Source organism: Festucalex cinctus, chromosome 17, assembly GCF_051991245.1.
Source record: "Festucalex cinctus isolate MCC-2025b chromosome 17, RoL_Fcin_1.0, whole genome shotgun sequence".
NCBI lineage: Eukaryota > Metazoa > Chordata > Actinopteri > Syngnathiformes > Syngnathidae > Festucalex > Festucalex cinctus.
The window spans coordinates 19,867,646-19,887,748 of NC_135427.1; the positions used below are offsets into that span (position 1 = coordinate 19,867,646).

The window sequence follows — 20,103 nt, forward strand, 5'->3', positions numbered from 1 at the left end:
TTTGCTCACAACGTAACTGTCTATTTATTATGTTGCGTTATTGTGCTATTGTGTCTTCAAACCCCCACAAAAAGTAAAATGATGTTTATATTGCCAGGGGAAGACGTGACGCATGTTGACACTGACAGGTCCCCCCCTGCCTTCCCGCCAAGATGGATCCCATTTTGTCAAAGCACTCACTTCATTTCCTCCACTCCCGTTGTCGACGTGCCCTATTTCAGCCAAACAATATTGAACCATGCAGATTCTACTGAAATGATCAGCCAACATTACCTAAGGGAGAAGTCAACCCAAACAACACATGGGGTGGCCATTTTGCGATTTACGGGCACTGAAAATAGCTCCACAGTTTTCATTTTATCTAACAATATTGTGTGATAAAAAAAATAAAAAATAAAAAAATCATGTAATTGTGATATTAGATACAGTTTCTCACCATTTCATCTCACAATAATAAAAAGTGGTCATACCTGTATATTCAGGCCCTAAGAGACATCATATCATTTTCATGCACCAGTCACTTCTCAAAACAGCCTTGAAAAAGTCAAGCCAATGATAGAGGTGAATAGTAAGTATTCCCTGAGTGCAAACCGCTGTGAGGACAACTTTGATCTCAATATCGAGCCATCAAAGTAGTTTTGAGGGCTTCGACTCAGGGAAGCTGTGCACGTGGCTGCGACTGGATGCGTGCAAGTGAAAAAAAAAACTGCGCCCATAGGAATACTTTCGATCACAAGGAGTCTATGTCTTGCAGTGTGCGGCTTAGTGTCACAGCAACATAGCCACTGCTTTATTATTTATTTAAAAGAGAAAAAAAAACGCACATGGCTTCAAAATTTCCATCCTTGAGTGGTGACATTTAGCTGCTCGCCAGGGGCATGGAAAACAATCCTGTAGAGATGTGACAGCGGCGCCTCAATATCTTCAGCTTGTCTGCAACTAAACTGTCAAGACGCCTTAAAACTAATGAAGCGATGAATTGTTATGCGATAACCTGAGGCTAGAGAGTCGTGTAATGTTCGACTTCATGGATCACGTAAATGATCTCATACAGAGTCCATGGCAAACTCAGTTTAAATAGAACCCAGAGTTCAAAGCAAACGTGGTGAAGCAGCATTTAGCTGTTATGCTGTACGCTAATTGAATAAGCTGGTAGCAGTAGTCAAGTCAGCCCCAAGTGTGAATGCTTTTAAATCCAGGTTAAAAACTAAAGCTGGGTATCGATTGTAATTTTGAGTCGATTTCAATTCACAAGAGTTCAGTTAGATTTGATTTGGATTTTTTTTTTTTATTCAATTCACTTCAATGTGATATTGATTAATTATGGAACATGTATTCTTCTTAAATATCAAGGACATGATAAAAACTTCACAAACATTAAATTCAAATTTAAATTTTGCGGAATCAGTAACTGGTTAAATGATTTACTGTAGTTTATAATGAAAGTAACACGTGTTGTGTTACACAAACAATGACATCAGCAAGGATGAGATGAAAATAATTTTATAATTCAAATTCAATAATTGCAAATATAAACTAGACTAGCCCTGCGATTGGTTGGCAACCAGTCCAGGGTGTCCCCCGCCTACTGCCCAGAGCCAGCTGAGATAGGCGCCAGCAGCCCCCGCGACCCTTGTGAGGAATAAGCGGTCAAGAAAATGGATGGATGGATGGATAAACTAGACTAAGTGCAATTTCTGGAGAAATTGTGTGGGAATGCTGAAAGGTGAATGCTAAGATTTCGAATGCATGTGGAATTCTTATGAAGTAAATTGAGAGATAAATTATGAAATTATGACCTTCTGGTTACTGGGCAATGCACTTTACCAACTGTGCCACCAACCAGTTTGAGACACCTTGTAATGATGCTAAGTTATATGTATGGAAGTGGGTGTGGAAAGTGATACTTGGGAAAAGTTCCATATCTGTCCCATTGAAAATGAATGGGAAAGAGTTGATATTAAATGTTAAATTGTGCAAATTCTTTAAGTAATGTGGAATCAGATGATATTTACTAGGGGTGTGCCAAAAAATCGATTCATAAAAGAATCGAGATTTCATTTATGAATCGAATCGATATTAATATCCAAAAATCGATTTTATTTAAATTAGAAATGAAGAAGAAGGGGAAAAGGCAATTGTATCCCACATGCTGTTTTGTGGAAAAAGGCACTTACAATACAAAATTAATAAATGTTTAAACAACAAAAAAAAAAGACACTTTAATGTCTCTACTTGTCATTTTGTCTTGCAAAGCAGACTGGAGTAGACCATGACGATGCTGTGCACATCTGTAAAATTGAAGCAGAAATCATTTGTTAATCAAATAATTTTGAATCGAAAATCGTTTGAATCGACAATCGAAAATCGATTCTGAATCGAATTGTAGACCCAAAAATCGTAATCGAATCGAATTGTGAGACAGTCAAAGATTCCCAGCCCTAATATTTACCCAGGAGGCGTGAATTTTTGAAGCTAGTTGAAATTTGAATGATATAAATTGGAAGTATTATGTGGGAGTTGTTACGCGGCAAAAAAGAAAAAAAGTATGGAGAATAAAAATCACAATAAAATATGTGGGAATGCTTTAGCATTCCCACAATTAAAATAATTCTGAATTGTCTTAAAAGTACAGTAGGTCAGGTATTTCATAAATGTAAGAAAATACCTTCAAATTAACGTGAACAGTAAATTTCGAGAAAACAGACACCAAAAAAAACAAAAACAAAAAAAAAAAAAACAAAAGGCCTTTAAAATTATATTTTCTTATGGATTTACGAAAAAAAAGAGATGTTAAAATAATCGATTTATGGTTTTATGAATTGATATCAGGCTCAAAAAGGAAAATACGATCCAATATTGATTATTCCTTTTTTTTTTAACCCATAAATAAATACATAAATAAATAAATAAATAAATAAAAATAAGGCAATCTGATTCATGGATGTAGTTTCTAAACTACACTCTCGTATTTTGCTCGAAACGTAGTGTGCCATGGTATTTTGGCCATTTTTATAATCCATATTCAATTTTTCAGAGACTACTTTGCAGTGTTGCAAAGCTTGTTTTCTTCAGTGTTATCCCATTGTTTACATAAACCTACCCAATAATACCGCATCCCGCAGTGTAAATCAATTAAAGAGAAAATTGTCTATGCCGATTCCCTGATGTTCCCATGGTTACCGTGGTTAACGTTTTCCTTGAAATGTGTTTCATGGAAAGAATACCGACATTGTTGCAACGGTTATTGAGATACTATCATCTTTTTTCTCCCACACGCCAACTTTATAATGCAACAAAAGTACACTTTAATTGACCAAATCTCAATTCACCTCCCAATTGAACCATTCTGTTTACAGGTATAGGTATTTATCAAATGACATCCAAAGACTCCAACCAAATGGTTATGATGTATAGCAAAATGTAAACAAAACGCCTTGAGAGACATTTTCCAGGAAATGTTGAATTCCGAATTGGACAACTTCAGGGGAATTAGGCGGCATCAAAACGGTGTTATCAGACAGGAAATGTGAATGTGTTACCAATCCGCGTACACCGAGATCGAGAATCCCTGCAGAATTTCCGCTGTGTGTCTGAGGGGCCAGCGAGTTTGCATGGTGACATTTCAGACAACAATGATTATTCAAGAAAAAACGACGACAGCCAGCACGGTAGGAAAAACACAGAACGCGCACACGCTGCCTTTGGTAAAGTGATATTCAGGATGGGGCATGAGCTCTGTGTCCATGTTGTGAATAAATGAGGTGCTGGCTGCATGAATCATAGGGTTATGCAGGACCTCCGCTACGTGCAAAACCCGGTGGCCTCCAGGGCTACATTCACACACAGTCAGCCAGCATCAGGCATGACTGACATTAAGGATTAACAGCAAACGCTGCACATCCTTTGTAATTGTATTATCTAGAAAGCTCTGCTACACGGAAACCAATCAGATATTATACTGACTTAAGTCATATAATACATCCAGATAAATATAAGTACGATTCTTTGGAGTCCAAATTTCATAGTTGTCGCTTCTCTGCAAGGAATGAGGAACACAGCCTCAACCAAACGTGACACAATTCTCATGCTACAGTTGCACACAATTACATAACCATGATGTTTTGATGTGTGTCATACCCTGCAGGTGCATATTGGCCTTCGTGCTGCCTAACTGTTTGTAGCAGCTTATTTTACATATCAACGCACTCAAAAATGTTACACTGCTAAAGGATTTTCACCAAAGCGTGCTTTATTCCTACTCAAACCTGCAACCTTAGTATTTTTGTTAAAATGTGTATGCGAGATAAATGTCAAATGGAAAAAAACAAAGAAAATGATCTCTTAACTCTTCTCCACTCAATTACAGAGAACCTCAGCAGCCTCACTTGAACTTTCCACTAAATAACTACCCCATCCACCACTTCTTCCTCCTCCACCATATTATTTATTTTAATTTTAGTATACTGTACTGAATTAAAAAAATATTAGAAATTATTTTTTAAATGTAATTTATAAGATACATTTTTTTTTTAATTTATACATTTTATTTATATATTTATTTTTGCATTAAATTTAATTACATTTAATTTTAAAACTAAATTTAACTTTAAAACAAAATTTAATGTGTCTCGACTTACGAACAATTCGACTTACAAACACCCTCTTGCACCCTCTTGTGTTTGTAAGTTGAGGACTACCTGTACTGATCGATCTGTCACTTTTTTTTTTTTTTTTTTTTTTAAACTCTAAGCTACCGGTATTTGGCTTTGTGTATGTTTTGTGCTTCTCCCTGCGTGTGATGTAGTAGTTCGTTCTCAATCTCAAAGCGCTGTCGCTGATGCAACCGTTCCAAACAAAATAGCGTCAGGCACCCGTGCGGAAATGCAAACATCTTTGCTACATTTATTGGATGCTGAAAAAATACGCCGCATACGCCGCTTTCGTATTCGAACCGAATATTGGAGTATTGATACTGGTACTGATCAGTACCAATTTTCGGTGCTTTTGTTCTGTTGTTTGTGGTTATAAATGTTAATTTATCCATCCGTCCATTTTCTTAACCACTTGCTCCTCACAAGGGTGGCGGGGGTGCTGGAGCCTATCCCAGCTGGCTTCGGGCAGTAGGCGGGGTACACCCTGAACTGGTTGCCTAGGGACAATTCGGAGCGCCAAATTAACCTGCCAAGCATGTTTTTGGAATGTGGTTGGAGACCAGATTACCCGGCGAAGATCCACGTAGGCACGGGGAGGACATGCAAAGTACTGGGAGGCGGGCGTGCTAACCACTCATCTACCGTGCCGAAAATTTTTATTTATTTGACAATAAATAATTTTATAGAATAACATTTACTTTCACAGTTATTTTTCATTAAATAAAATCTGACAAACAATAAAACATCATGAATTTAAAACATGAGATGAGATGATGGAGTAAAAATAAAAAAATCAAATAAAAAAATCAAGGTATAACATCAATAAAGTATAAATACCCGTAATTGCCGGACTATAAACCGTAACTTTTTTCACATGCTTTCAACCCTGCGGCTTATACAATGATGCGGCTAATATATGAATTTTTCATCCAAGAACCGTAACAAGCATTTGTAGTCATAAAATTAATTCAATTAACACTGGACGCGAGAGAATATTTGATCTTTTTCTCTTTCTGTGTGGGAGGATTTCCCAATGACAAAATGATTTATTTTCACATTGCTATCTTTGGGGATCTATTTTGTACTATGAATGAGGCCATCGGTGGAAGGATACACGAAAATAAGTGGGGAACTTCTGCCATTAAGTTAAAGCGTGCATGTTCAGTGAGCATGTGTCCTCTTTTTGTTTTTTGCTTGTTTTAGAGCTTAACAAGCCACTTAAGTTAATTGTTTGATTGACACCAAAATGTGAAGAAGACGTGATCAGCGAGCGCGGGGAGGCGGAGAGAGAGGGGACGGTGACGTTCAAAGAGGAAGGATCTTCAACCGGTGGACAACGGGAGCTCTGGATGACACATGGCGAACACAGCTATACCAAGACTGGCAGGCAGTGCCGTGAGAGTTACGCCACGATTTATCATTGGATCGTGAATGCGTGGGCGAACGCAAAAGATGATTTCCGAGGAGCGAGACTGACTGACAATGAGACGAGCCTGATGTGTTTGATGGAGAACTTGCCCAGTTTGTTTTGGATACAGAAGACGAGGACTTTGAGGGATTTGTGATTGATCAAAAGCAACATTGTTATTGCTCTACGCCTTTTTTAAAAACTAGCGCTAGCATGTGCTAGCGTATGTTTTAGCATACTGCTAATGGCATGCTACTATGTGTAGCGTCGCTGGGAGCTTGGAGGCGCTCCCAGCATGCTTTGTGGCACTGGCGATTGAAAGGGCGTTTAAAATGCATGTTCTGTGTTAATTATTCTGCTAGTTAGTGGTCCAGTTGTTGTATTGGTTTTGGTAGTGCTTTCTAGTTTGTTGTTACATGGTGATTTCATTTTGCCGTGACACCGTAATTGTACATGACATGGGGAAGAATGACTTGCCTGCATTCTGCGAGTTGAAAGTGGATAAGTGAGATCTTCTGCTTACAATAATGAAAGTGGTCACTGGTCCTCATTTACATAGTACCGTCTTTCTTTGTAAATATCTCATTTTCAATGTGGGCACATGCGGCTTATAGTCAGGTGTGGCTTATTTATGGACAAAATGCTTTTTCCTTTGGAAATGTAGTGGGTGCATAATCAGGTGCGCCTTATAGTCCAGCAATTACGGTAATTACAAATAAAGTGAGAATCTAAGTTATTTACAATTAACAAGATAAAGAACAGGGCGGCACGGTAGTCGAGTGGTTAGCACGTCCGCTTCCCAGTTCTGAGGTCTCCGGTTCGAGTCCAGGCTCGGACCTTCCTGGGTGGAGTTTGCATGTTCTCCCCGTGCCCGCGTGGGTCTTCTCCGGGTACTCCGGTCTCCTCCCACATTCCAAAGACATGCATGGCAGGTTAATTGGGCGCTCCGAATTGTCCCTAGGTGTGCGTGTGAGTGTGGATGGTTGTTCGTCTCTGTGTGCCCTGCGATTGGTTGGCAACCAGTCCAGGGTGTCCCCCGCCTACTGCCCAGAGCCCGCTGAGATAGGCGCCAGCAGCCCCCGCGACCCTTGTGAGGAATAAGCAGTCAAGAAAATGGATGGATGGAAGATAAAGAACAAAGTTAAGCAGTAACAAGAACAGAAGATAAATAAGGATGAGGAAGTGAACGACAATGAAGAGAAGAGAACAATTGTGACTCGGGAGCAAACTCATTTTAATGTAGGCTATGTATCCGACGTGGTACGTAGCGCTTGCTAGTGCTACATGTCAGCCACAAGATTTCGTTGCCTATGAAATTGGTCTAAGTATGTGGTATGTATTGTTCTAAAAATCTCTTCACCCCCCGATCATGTTGTCATCCCCAATTAGTTTCTCATCGGAACCGCATGAATCGCGTAAGTGAGCGATTTTGGTTTCAAAACGGCGAATTACGTCAAAAGGTGAAGGGATTTTCATGTCTGTGTAATTTAGCGATGACAGCAGTGTGGGTAAAAGAACTATAACGGAGTGACGGACTGACAGTTAAGAGTTTGGTTCGGCTTGAAAAAGGTTTGCATTAAAACACTGAAAGAAAAATAGTGACTCGAGCAGTAATTGAGCGTGCCTGCCGGTAAAGATTGTGCTGTTGTGTCCTACATCTCATCAAGAAAACCTGCAAATTACAATTAAGAATGGCAAAAGAGTCAACAAAAGGCATTTGGAAGCAACCTCTCATTAGCACTAAATAACCAAAAAGCTTGTTCGAACACTTCCGACCTGATTGAAGATTTGATTTTTAAAGTGCATGCAAATCAAGCTCAGCATGATTACATATCATGTCTGCTGTACAGTGTGCACCCACACATGACTGACTGTATTCTAGTCCAAGTCCAACACATCAACACAAGAATCAATTTAAATAATGACACAAACCAGTGCCACCAATTCCATGCACAAGTTTTTCCGCTTTGTTTTATTTCACCTCTTCACCAGATAGAGTTGTGAAGAAACCATTATGGCATGTCAGGATGTTAATGCACATTGTGTCTTCTCAACAGCTCCCAGCATTGTAGTTGAAAATGTAATTCGTTCCGCTCACACTGTTTAAGTGAAACGAGCCATCTGGCTTGTCAGGTTAGCCTTGACTGATGAATGGACTATTGCAATTAATTATGCAACTCGTTAATGCAATCTATTGCTTTATGAAGAGCTTTTACAACTGAAGACAAAGCAAGAGTTTAGATCAAGGACAATAATAAAAATGAAGTTCATTTATTTTAAACGACCGCACCCTCTCGACCTTGCCTCATTTCAAATGCCTTCTGTTCCTGGACTAATTTATTTTATTTATCAAAACAGGCCTACACATCTGGCTGGGCAATTTACCAGTTCATCATCATTATGTTATTTTGTATTCAACACAGAATACAATACAAAGGATGGGGGAAAAAAAAAAAGTTCAGAATTAGGAGGTTGTGCTGTGATCCACTTACCCATCCATCCATTTTCCAAACCTTTATCCTCACTAGAGTACAAAATCATAATTATTCTCTTAGTTGTTTGAATCATAATGGAAGCCTGCTTTATTTAGAACCTTTTAGAAATGGCATCACTTTTAGCAGCAAAAAAACAGTGAAAATAACAGAAATTATTACCAAGGATGACAGGTCTGACTAGAGGCCATTCAAAAGTGTTTTTCACACAAGACCCACAGATCTGGTGTGACACATCTCGACAAAGACACTGTTATTGGGCATGGCGGCTGCCACACTGAATATTCAATGAGCAGTCACAAAATAAATTGTTATTATTAGCCGAAATTATAAAGGGAAATGATCTGAAATTAGTTTACATATATTTTTACTAGGGTGTCAAAATTAGTGTGTTCATTTTGAGTTAATTTAAAGTTCCTTTAAAGGAAGGCTCCTTTAATTTTACATGTATGGCTTGATTGGCAGTAAATAGTTAGTATAGCTACGAAACATGCATAAGAGATGAAGAATACACTCCTATATTGATTTATTTAACTTTTTTCAACATAGAAGTACTTCCGTGTTGCAACGCCCCCAAGTGGTGACGTCACTAGTGTGTATACTCGCTTGGGGAACAGTAGTTCACGCAGACATAACAACGAGGAAGACACAAACGTCAGTTATGCCTTACTGTATTGCAAAATTTTGCAAGGCGTCGGCAAGGAAAAACCCGCGAGACAAAAAAAAAAAAAAAAAAAAAAAAAAAAAAAAAAAAAAAGCTACTTGAGTAGACAATGGTTTGTTTGCTAAGTGCTGTCAACCTCTCGAAGGACAAGCAGGCGTGCGCGCAGCGAACATTTCAGGCATGAGGACTTCGAATATATGTTACAATTTGAGATGGGGTACGCCACACGCCTAATACTAAAGCCCAACGCAGTACCGAGTATCTTTAAAGAACCAGACGTGGGAAATAATCAAGCCGATGGAGGAGCCGCAACTGCTAGCAACACGGAGCCTTCACTCTCACAACAGCCGGCACAAATCGAGGTCTTACTACGGCCACTGAAAGATCTCGGAGAAGCGAAGCAAATTTAAAGCGAAAGGTAGGCATGTTTCGGGGGTGGGGGGGCATTCGTTATTATACTGCACGGACTGTTTTATTTCATAATTCATTTGAAGGTGGCCAACGCAGGGGCACGTCGGCACGTTACCGTAATGCACAGTATTAACAATCGTTGGGGCGGCTGGCTTGACTTCGTCTTTTCGAGTGGCGGCTGGCCTGACCGCAGTGGGACGCTACGCAAAAAAGAAAAAAAAAACAGCTAGGGGAGGTTGGGTGCTGTAACGACGATACATTTAATTTTACTATTTTTTCTTTTTCCTGAAATATTTCGTCAGTTCCACACGTTTTGCATTGCTCGTACTGTGTGTCACTTTACCTGTTGGATATTTGCTCCTCCAAGACTTTTCTTCTTAACATCTTTCATCGCAACCAAAGCTATCCTGAGAATGTCTATTTAGTATTGCCATGTTGAATGTCTGATGTTCCAGGATGCAGTTGAGATTGTCCGCAAGGAACCGATCCTCGAGTTCTTTCATTTCCAGACAGCACACATTCATTAGCGGATTGTCCATTCCTGCAGCTCCCGCACGAGCACCACTCACCCCCCGCCTGATTCACTCGTTCGTCAAAGTTTATTTTGTGCCCGAAAAGACCATCTGGCGCCACAACTTTCACATCCAAGGCAGACTTTCCTTCGGTAGTGTTATTTTGTCGTGTTGGCTCGAAGCGATAAGGTTTAATCCTTCCGGGTTTGACGCTAGATGCACGGCTGCGTTGCATAGTGCTTCCATAGTGTAGCGTTTACACACTAGTGACGTAAACATCCGGGTTATTTAGTCACGTGTAACAAACATGCCGGCGTTCGATTCATTTTAACAATGGTTTAAAAGTTATTAAATGTACATAAAAAAATAATCACGTCACCAAATTAATTATTGAAAAAGTAGCAACTTTTTGCTGCTAAAAATGGATCAATAAGTAAAGTGTCCCTTTAACGTGTGATTAATGAACGCCTATTACTTGAAAAGCCTGTACTGGGGGAATTTCAGTTGCAACGCAGCAGACACGTCTAAATTTAGCCATAATAAATTTAATAATACAGTCAAACCTCAGTTTTCGAACGCTTCTGTTCTCAACCAAATCTGTTTTCAACCAGAAAATTTGAGAATTTTACGTCTCAGAACTCGTCCAAAAATTCGGCTCTCAACCAAACTGAAAAAAAGCCGAGCGTACCTGAACGAGACTCACTCGGGAGCCGAGCTAACTCGAATGCCCAGGATGCTTCCTCCGTAGCACATTCGTGTTCAAAGTTCGTTTGGAGCAGACCTGTTCATTGTTATTTACGCAAATCTTTTTTTTTAGTTTTGCATCGTGTATTAGCCCCTAATCATGGGTCCAAAGAAAGTAAGTGCAAGTGGTAAAGCTGGTGAAGAAAAGAGGAAAGTAGCGCAGAACTATTGAATTTAAAAAAGAAATGTTTGCATTTTGTGTTGGGTTTTTTTCATGATTTTAGATAGGATATCTAAATAAAACGGTGTCTAATTCTACGCTTTTCTATTTATGGTAAACAGTATACAGTACAGTTTATTGTGTAAAATAGTTGTAAAAAAAAAAAAAAAAAAAATGAAAAAAACTTGGAAAAAGTTTTTTTTAGACTTGGAATGGATTACAATTATTTACATTAATTATAATGGGAAAAATTGTTTCGGATTTCGAACAAATCACTTTTAGAACAGCCTTCTGGAACGGATTATGTTTGAAAACCGAGGTTTGACTGTACACTTGTGTTTTACAGTACAGTACATATTTTTAATTTGAACTCAATTTTATGAATTATGAAATTACTGTATATGACTAAAAGGTGCAGCCATATTTCTATTAGTTTAACATTTTTTTTCAACTTTTATGTTAAGAGTAGAAAAACTTTGTACATTTTATTGTACAATTAGGCCAGAGATAACATTTTGTGATTAATCATGAGTTATTAATTAATAGATTAATTAATTAATCACCTGACACCCCTAAATTTTACAATTGAGAACTAAAATGTTCAACTGAAACGTACTATAATCGAAAATGTATAAACTGCCTGCCTAATATCGAGAAATTACAACTAGGAAAAGTCAATTTGGCACACGAGCCAAAAATGGAAATTGTAGCAGCCGAAATTACGTGGGAAACATTATGAGAGAGGAAGCTTTGCTCTGCTGGTTAAGCACTGTGACTAAGATGCGTCTTTAAATCGAAGCAATCATGCCGCGGTACAGGAAGTCCCAAGCACTGATTGTATTAATTTGCTGCTCCAGCTGTTAATGCCACTAAGTGTGACACCAATAATGTGCAAACAGAAAAGATTTTCCTAGCACCGAAATACAACAGCATGTTCGATACCACTTATTTCAGACTTAATACAAGTACTCAATTTTTGAGTAGTCACTGACAACGAAACAAAATACAAATACCACTACTGCTTTTTGATAAATAAACTGACAGTGGCCAGTTGAGTCATGCTGAGGTCACCCTAATTTAAAATCAATGAGGGGGGAAGTGGCAGTCCTGGCCAACAGATCAGTATTGAATGTCTACTACTTTTTTTGGTTTACTTCCGTGATGCCGCTGCCCAGTTATCAAAAATTTGACCAAATCCTTTATCTGTAAATGATTCCACATGCGGTTTATGTAAGTTCTGTTCTGTGTTTTTGTTACTTTTCTACTGCTCACACTACATAAACACAACATACTGTATTGCAAACCGCGTACTGGCAACTTCTGATCTTTGCTATTTGATTGTGGAGTGGAGTACTGCAAGATCACAAGGTTGGTCTCCAGTTTGTCTCATCATTTTAGCAAGAAATAATAAAATAAAGTCAGCTCAGCTATTTTGTACAAGGATAAAATAGGCGGGCAAATGTATTGTACTGCTAACATGCGCCAAACCAAAGCACATTTATGGACATAAGCTACAAGCTGTGCTTGCTAGCAGCCAGCGCGGCTAAACATGATGGCATTAGTAACTAATCTTCATCTCTGTGTTGGCAAATGAGCAATACTTCTAATCACATTGTTGTCACGAAAGGCAGACGAAGAGTATAGCTAAAGATGCAAGACAGCAAGAAAAAAACAGAAGAAGCCAAATGATAATCGCTAAGCTAATGTTGTGTTACCAAACACTAGAAAGAGTTCGCTGTGACAGCTACACTGTAACACAACCCTCACCAAAAAACGGATGAATGAATGAATGAATCAGTTATGATGGACAGGGTGCTTCTGAAGTCAAAGTATATTATTTGATAAATATCTATAATTCAGATCTGCATTTGACAGAGAGAAAAACAATAGATGGGTGGGTTCAGTGACGAACTAGAGTGTTACAGGATGCAGCTGCAAAATGGTTATAATATCGAAAGTATCTGGTCAACCAGAAACATTTTCTTAAAGAGGAAGAAAGGGGATACAATGACAGATTCCCATTTGCTAAAAGAACTGAACGCATGAGTTTGGCTCTCTTATGTTGATGCGAGTAATGCTGCTCAGATATTTTGCGGCAAAATTTGACAGCTAGTCTGCATGAGATCATCTTCAGATCTGCATGGTAGCATGAAATGTACTGTCTGATAATTTATGCATCAACTGAGTACAGCATTCAAAATAGTTCACATTTGTGTGATGTGACAGCAACCAATCACCCTGAACAATCTTCAATATTTTCGACATGTTCGAGTCACATTTGTTTGCAGTGCAAGCATTGTAGTGTCTAATAAAACATTTTCTCACACAGCTTTTGACAAATTCAGTAATTGCTGTTCTAGAAATCAGGGTTGGATACACGAAGTTTATTGACCTGATATTTTCACTGAATCATACCCAGATAGTGTAAACCATTGGTGCAAAGGTTGTGGCCCAGCGGCTGTTACATAATGTCGGATTCAGACGATCCCTACTTGGTTGGTCCAAGAAGCTTGACAGAAGAGGTGGAGAACATGACCTGTTCAGAATAAACTTCATGTTATCTTATAGGGAAATGTTCTTTAGTTACAGCCTCAACTTTCAGCCTGAGTAACCATGACAAAATATTCAATTTGCTCACTCCAGTATAAGAGACGGCAGACACAGCAAACACTGAAGATGCCATGTGTTTGCTGTGCTCTGCTCATTCTGTCCAGATGGCCAAACGGTTCCTGTATGCTCCAGGACAGGAAGCCCAGACCTGTTGATATATTGTGTACCATGACATCAGCCTCCATTTGTTGGTTGAACTTCTTGTAAGGTGAAAACTGTGATCCAAGAACATAATGCTGAGGTAATTTTATTTGAATGGCAGCAACTACATTATTATACTAAAGAAAATATATCTCAAGAGTATATTTTCACACAGGAAACGTGCATATGGGCCATCATCGTCAACCAACCAATCCATCATCCTCTCTGTCCTTTTCACCCCCACTTGTCAACGCCTAACCCTCTTTTTGTTACATTATCAACTATCCTTCTCACAATCTATCTTTTTCTCCTCCCAGGGTTCTTTTCATTCGGCTACGGTGTTTGTTGAGGAACCAGTAAAAGTGGCCACCAGCAGCTGTCCAAACACTGACGACACCATTTGCGTTTGTATTCAAGATGTTCCAATGTTCCGAGTTGATTTCATGCTTGCTATTATCGCAGCTCAACATTTCCCTTACAGTCACCATGGAACCAGGTAAAGAAAAGCAGATGTAAGAAGAACAATGAGCAAAGAATATGAAGACCATTGAAAAGAGAAGAGGGCTGCAGCTAATGATGTAACAAGGACAAAACATTGGTGAATAGGAGTTCGAGAGAGTCTATCATCAAAAGCAGAAATTCCAAAACGCTTTAGAGACTAAATTAAATACCTCAACTAACTGTGGTTACAGTACAACCTCAAGTCAACCATATTGTTTGATTTGCACAATTGTTTTATTCTATTCATTTTCATTTATTCTATTCATATTCATTTTAAGATTCATCTTAAATCCACTTGATTGCTTAGGGATTGAACAGTTCTTGGTAAAACTATGTAGCATTCAATACGATCTACAAGGGACAACACGCTCTTATGGACCACAGTTTTTCAGCTTAGTAGATAAAAATCTGTCCCCCTTGGATGTAGTATCCAATGTATGCATGTGCTACAACAGAGCTGGCTTCGTTGAGTACTACATTGTCCTGCCAGCAGTCCAGACCTGTCTCCCGTTGAAAATGTGTGGAAAGTTGGAGATTGTTGAGCATCTGACGTAGGTAAGAATGAAAGAATTCCAGAGACAAAGCTACAAAATGTTTTTGTACATGGAATAAGGGATATCATTGTCTTCCACCCACCAGTGTGCTTCCGTAAACTGTTCACGTGTGCTCCGTGTATGAGTGTGTGTGTCATATTTTCTAAGAGTGCATGACGGTGATGTGTCAGACGCTCTTTCATATGCAATGTGTGTCATTGCTTCTGTCCTAACGTGACCACAGAAGCTCAAGGCAACAGCTGTTCTCTGCTACTTCGACCAGTTCACATTTCACAGCCATTTTTGGGGAAAGCCTGATCTAACCCTTGTGCCCTCCTTAACAATATTTCACTTTCTTTTTTTTTGACAATAATTATGTCCATGGCATAAAACCTTTTCAGCTCTTTTGTTGCCTAATCGTGGTGGAGCGGTTTGTGTGTCCCAATGATCCTAAGAACTAAGTTGTTTGAGGCGTTCTACCCTTGGCAGGGTCATCCATCGCAAAAAGGTCCTATTAGGTAAGGGACCCTTATGTTGAAAATACATTTTGGACAAGGTCTTTGATCACCGAGAAGCGGTTCACAAGGTACCCCTCTGTAGTCAGGTCTGGAGGTGAGGCTCAATGGTAAGCCCCACAGCCCTAAAATGCAACATGGGCCCCATTTCCTATGGGATCACCACCTGTGGGAGAGGCCAAAGGGGTCCTTGCAAGGCACCCAAAGCTCTTTATATTCGACTACTCATTCGCCTACGGATGACTCAGCATCAAAAGCAACTAGGGGTTCAGAATCTTGCTCAAGGATACACAATGGTCACAATGGAATAGGATCGAACCCACAACCTCTGTGTTGGTAAATGACCACTTTACTACTGATCTACCACGCCGCCTACAAGATACTCAAAACCCCGTCACACTGTCACATTGGGGATTCAGGATCTTACTCAAGGACATGATTACAAGGGCTGAGATTGAAACCCACAACCAGTTAAGCCTGGCAGGAAAAGAGCCTGAGCTGGTGTGCGAGGTTGCGACGCTCCGACATAGCTTGGGCTCTGATAAATCTTCTCAAGAGCTTCCTACGGTGAGAGGCGACACGATTACACGACCATGGCAACTGGTGCCCATGCTGTTCTTTCTCTGATCTCCTGAGTAGATCATGGATTTGCTAAGCGCCTGTAAGAATAACCTGTCCGTATGTTCTTTGCTGCTTCCACAGCGGTGAATGAGCTCACAAAATCACTGAAGGCGTAGACATCGATAAAATTGACTCCGTGAATGAGTGCACAAAAGCACTGGAGGTGGAGAAATCGATAAAATTAAAGAATAACACAAAAGCCCACCAATGGGTAGTTTGAAGCACCTACTGTACAAATGACCAAGAGAACAACTCCATACTACGAAAAGCAAGAAGCATAAAGCTTTTCTTCTTTGTGTTGAGAAGGCTAAGCGAGACAGTCATCTAATGGAAGGCCAACAGTGGCACATGGCAGCCCTGGACACTGGTCTCTAACTCTCTTCATCCCAAGGCTGAAGGTAGATTCTCCTTGGTTCCCATTAGTGTGTTCTCTTTCGTACTGAAATGCATTTTTATTTGCATTCCTTTGCTTGCTCCTCATCTTTCGCCTTCTCTGTTACTAACGAAATGACATCTCTGCTAAGCTACATATTTATCTTTGGCTGTAAAAGCAGCCAGGTGCATAAACACACTAACTGATAATTTTATTTTAGAGTATGGCAAAGGCAGGGGGCCATATTTTTACTGAATCACCTTGACAAAGACACAGGCAAACAACCGTCAAGATATCCCCCCCGCACCACCATCAAAATGATCAGTGTGTCCTTCCAGACACACGCACACACGCACGGATGCACATAACCACATGCGCACAAACATAGAATACAATTGGCAAAAATACAAGAATTAAAAGTTGGCAACTTGGCACACAAAAGGAAAAGGTTGACTGATTTTCTTGTTAATAACATACTGACATTATAGAATGGCTGGGCTTATACTGTAAAGATAGAGTTTAAAAACTGTGGTTTTGAAGGCAGTCAGTGAGGCATGTTTTGGTCACAGAAGTGTCCAGAGAGAGTAGTACTAGTAGTAGCAGCAGTAACTTACAGAAAAGTGTTTTTCAAACAAATATTTACTGACATTATTACTTTTCTACTATGTTAGCCTGAAGTGTACATTAGTAGAAATGTTCACATTTATTTTGTTGACCACTGGTTTGGAGTTTTCGAGCATTAAGTAAAATGAAGCTTTTTTATACCACATTCATTGGTGATAGTCCTTTGTGGGAGCTTCATTAGCAGCAGCAGGAGAGGGCTTAAGTTTATAGCTGTAGGACTGAGACAATGATCTCTGTGGAAGGAAGCATCCAATAGCCGAGCCCAAGAAGCCGCACGGATGAAAAAGGCAGTTCCACAATGAAAGCCGTAAAGAAGCCATTGTCAAAGTACTGTACATCATTTCATTCCGACCAAAACACTTCATCTTCAAAGTCCTAACCATTGCTTCAAATCACACTCCTCTCGCTTTGTCCGTCCCATTTTGTTTTGGTTGGCTTAATTCTTCAACTTTCACAAGAAAATAACACCCAGCATCCAAGGAAACAATAGCAATCGGCTGGGCGTCATTCTCGCATTGACATCATAGGCTCAGGCAGTTTTGACCTAAAAGTGTGAATTACAAAAGCTGCTAAAAACCACCAGAATGGAAGCCTAAAAACACTACCTCGCCAAAAAGAGAGGAATGTTTACTGCAGACATCATTTTCAGTGCAGAATTAAAAAATAAGTGTTGGACTATTACAAGGGCCCTAAGTAATGCTTTTGATAAAACACAGCATCTAGTATACCCTAAAAATAATTCATAGACGTTAATTTCAACACGGTCAAAAGTTGCTCTAAATTGCCTCTTTTCCATTCTCTGCAGGTTACTAAACATTTGGACTACAAGTGGATGTGAGATACTTAACCTTTTTTTTCCCCAGATGATGTTGATGAAACCCAAACAGATATCGAGCAAGGATGCTTGTATACAACATGGGGCACGTTTTATCTATTGATAATGGGAAGCTCAGCAGGCATTTTTCCATGTGCGCGGCATGGTATCATGCCTGCTGCGACATCTGTTAAAGAGCAACTCACAGGCCCGAAATTCAGAATACATTCCCGCTGTCTGCAGTCAATAAGTTAACTGTGTCGGTAGACAAGTCAAAAACATCAATTAAAAATACAAAACACTTCATATCTATGTATAAAAATTAATCACTTGCACTGACACAAGGTGATTTTAGTTTTTGTTTTACATATACTTCAGATAAACATACGCACATTATCATTCAAGTTATTGAATTCTGTCTTAGACAGTGCGCATGTATCAGTTATGAGATGAGATTCTTACCAAAAAGGGCAAGGCCACGTCAGCGAAGTAAACAAAAGCAGCCCCGAGTGTGAAGCCGATGGCCACAGGCAAAAAAGCAAATGAGCCGTACTTCCCAGAATCCTCGGCCATGTCGATCGCTGGCGCCAGCAATGACCAATAGGAAGCAGCCAACATCACCTAAGTGAGGACAAAAAGGAAGAATGTAAAGGGCAAACTGAAGAAACTGGACATCTAGTCTTTTACAATATATTGATTGATACTCAAAGAAGGAACAAAAAGGTTGTTGATGATTCAATTAGAAACGGCAAAGAACATAATGTCATTGCGTGCGGTGTTGGACTTATTTTCATTTATTCATTTTCATTGTACTATTAATGTCAATGAGGGTTTTGCGTCTCTGAACTCATACGGCGTAATTGGCATTTTTTTTTAAATGGCAAACGGCAAACATAAGGAATCTTCAATTATTTGCTGATTTCGTTATTCGCTATCCCCGCGAATAGCTATAAACTATAAACAGATAAGCACTGAGCCTTCCATACTCCATATCTCATCTGTATTTCTGTCCATTTCCTGCCAGCGTACGGATAAGGACCAAGCACAGTAGTTGGGAGCCTGTTGGGATGTGATGTGAATAATTTCCAACAACAGTGGATAAAAATAATATATATATATATATATATATATATATTGAAAAAACAACATGAACAACTGTTGCCTCAAAGACCACCGCTGCCTGCTATGCTGACTCCAATATTGATTCATCAGCCGTTGCCACGTTTTGTATATAGAAAAACAATCTTTTTCATATTTGGGTAGTCTCTTTATTTAAATTGACTAGTATGTCTGACCAGTTGATTGTTAAACCAGGGTGTCTGCAGGTATCAGCAAGTCTAATTTAATGCTTTTAATGCTGTTTTTAATGCAACTTAATACAAATTTAATGCTCAGGTCATACTGTATATGCACCCCCCCCCCCCCCCCCCCCACACACACACACACACACATATATACATATATATATATACATACTTGCGGATACTGTACAGAAATTAGGGATGTCAGTGGATTACAATTTTTAAATCATAATTGCATGATTTCCATAGTTCTACATTATATCTGTTCTAATCAGGTTTTTCATACTATTGTTAAGTGGACAAATATGGTGACCAACAACAAGTGTGGTTGCACCTTTTCATAAAGTGACAGTAATTTTATAGTAAGCAATTCAAAAAGTAACTTGAACTTAAAACGATATACTAAACAGTTATATTGGTGTAAAACATTGTATTATACATTTGAGGTAATTTTTTGCCACCATGTGGCATTAGTGTTTCATGTTGGATGATGGTGAAAAGAACAGTACATTTGTCTTTTCAAATTCAGAGCAATTGTTCATTGTAAATTACAACCACGGTCCCCTATCTTTTTAGGAGAGTTATTATGGCCAAATTGCATTATAGCGACTCCTTTGCACAACATTGTATGTAAAATAAACAACAATGTTGTTGCATCAACTGTATTTAAATTTTAAATGCCTCTGGACATCATCTTGAATGGTTTTTAATACCATTTAGGGTCTTCATTTTAGAAAAATCCATTTCATGACTTTTAATGCTTTTTAATGACCAGTGGAAACCCTGTAAACATTAATTCCAACCAAACTGAGCTGTAAAACACACACATGTTTTGGTATGGAGGTGACACATTAACTAGACCTTTTCAAGTCAAGTTGATTTCAGAATTCTTTCCTCAGAGGAAAAATACCCTTGAAAATAAAAATGAACCGACAATCAAAAGATGCCTTTGTGAGTGTGAATGTGGAATTTACAAGGAGATATAACCACTGGCAACAAACAATAACATGGAAGGCATGCTAGA

The 20,103-nt window shown here is 39.1% G+C and overlaps 1 protein-coding gene across 3 annotated transcripts in view; it reads right to left on the reverse strand.

Moving 5' to 3' along the window:
• Positions 1-20,103, reverse strand: part of slc39a11 (solute carrier family 39, member 11) — a 74,188-nt gene that overhangs the window by 39,653 nt on the left and 14,432 nt on the right. For all 3 annotated transcript variants that reach the window (XM_077503367.1, XM_077503364.1, XM_077503365.1), the window contains exon 4: positions 18,241-18,399. In XM_077503367.1, the coding sequence (XP_077359493.1) occupies positions 18,241-18,399 (159 nt within the window). The remainder of the gene's footprint in view (positions 1-18,240; positions 18,400-20,103) is intronic.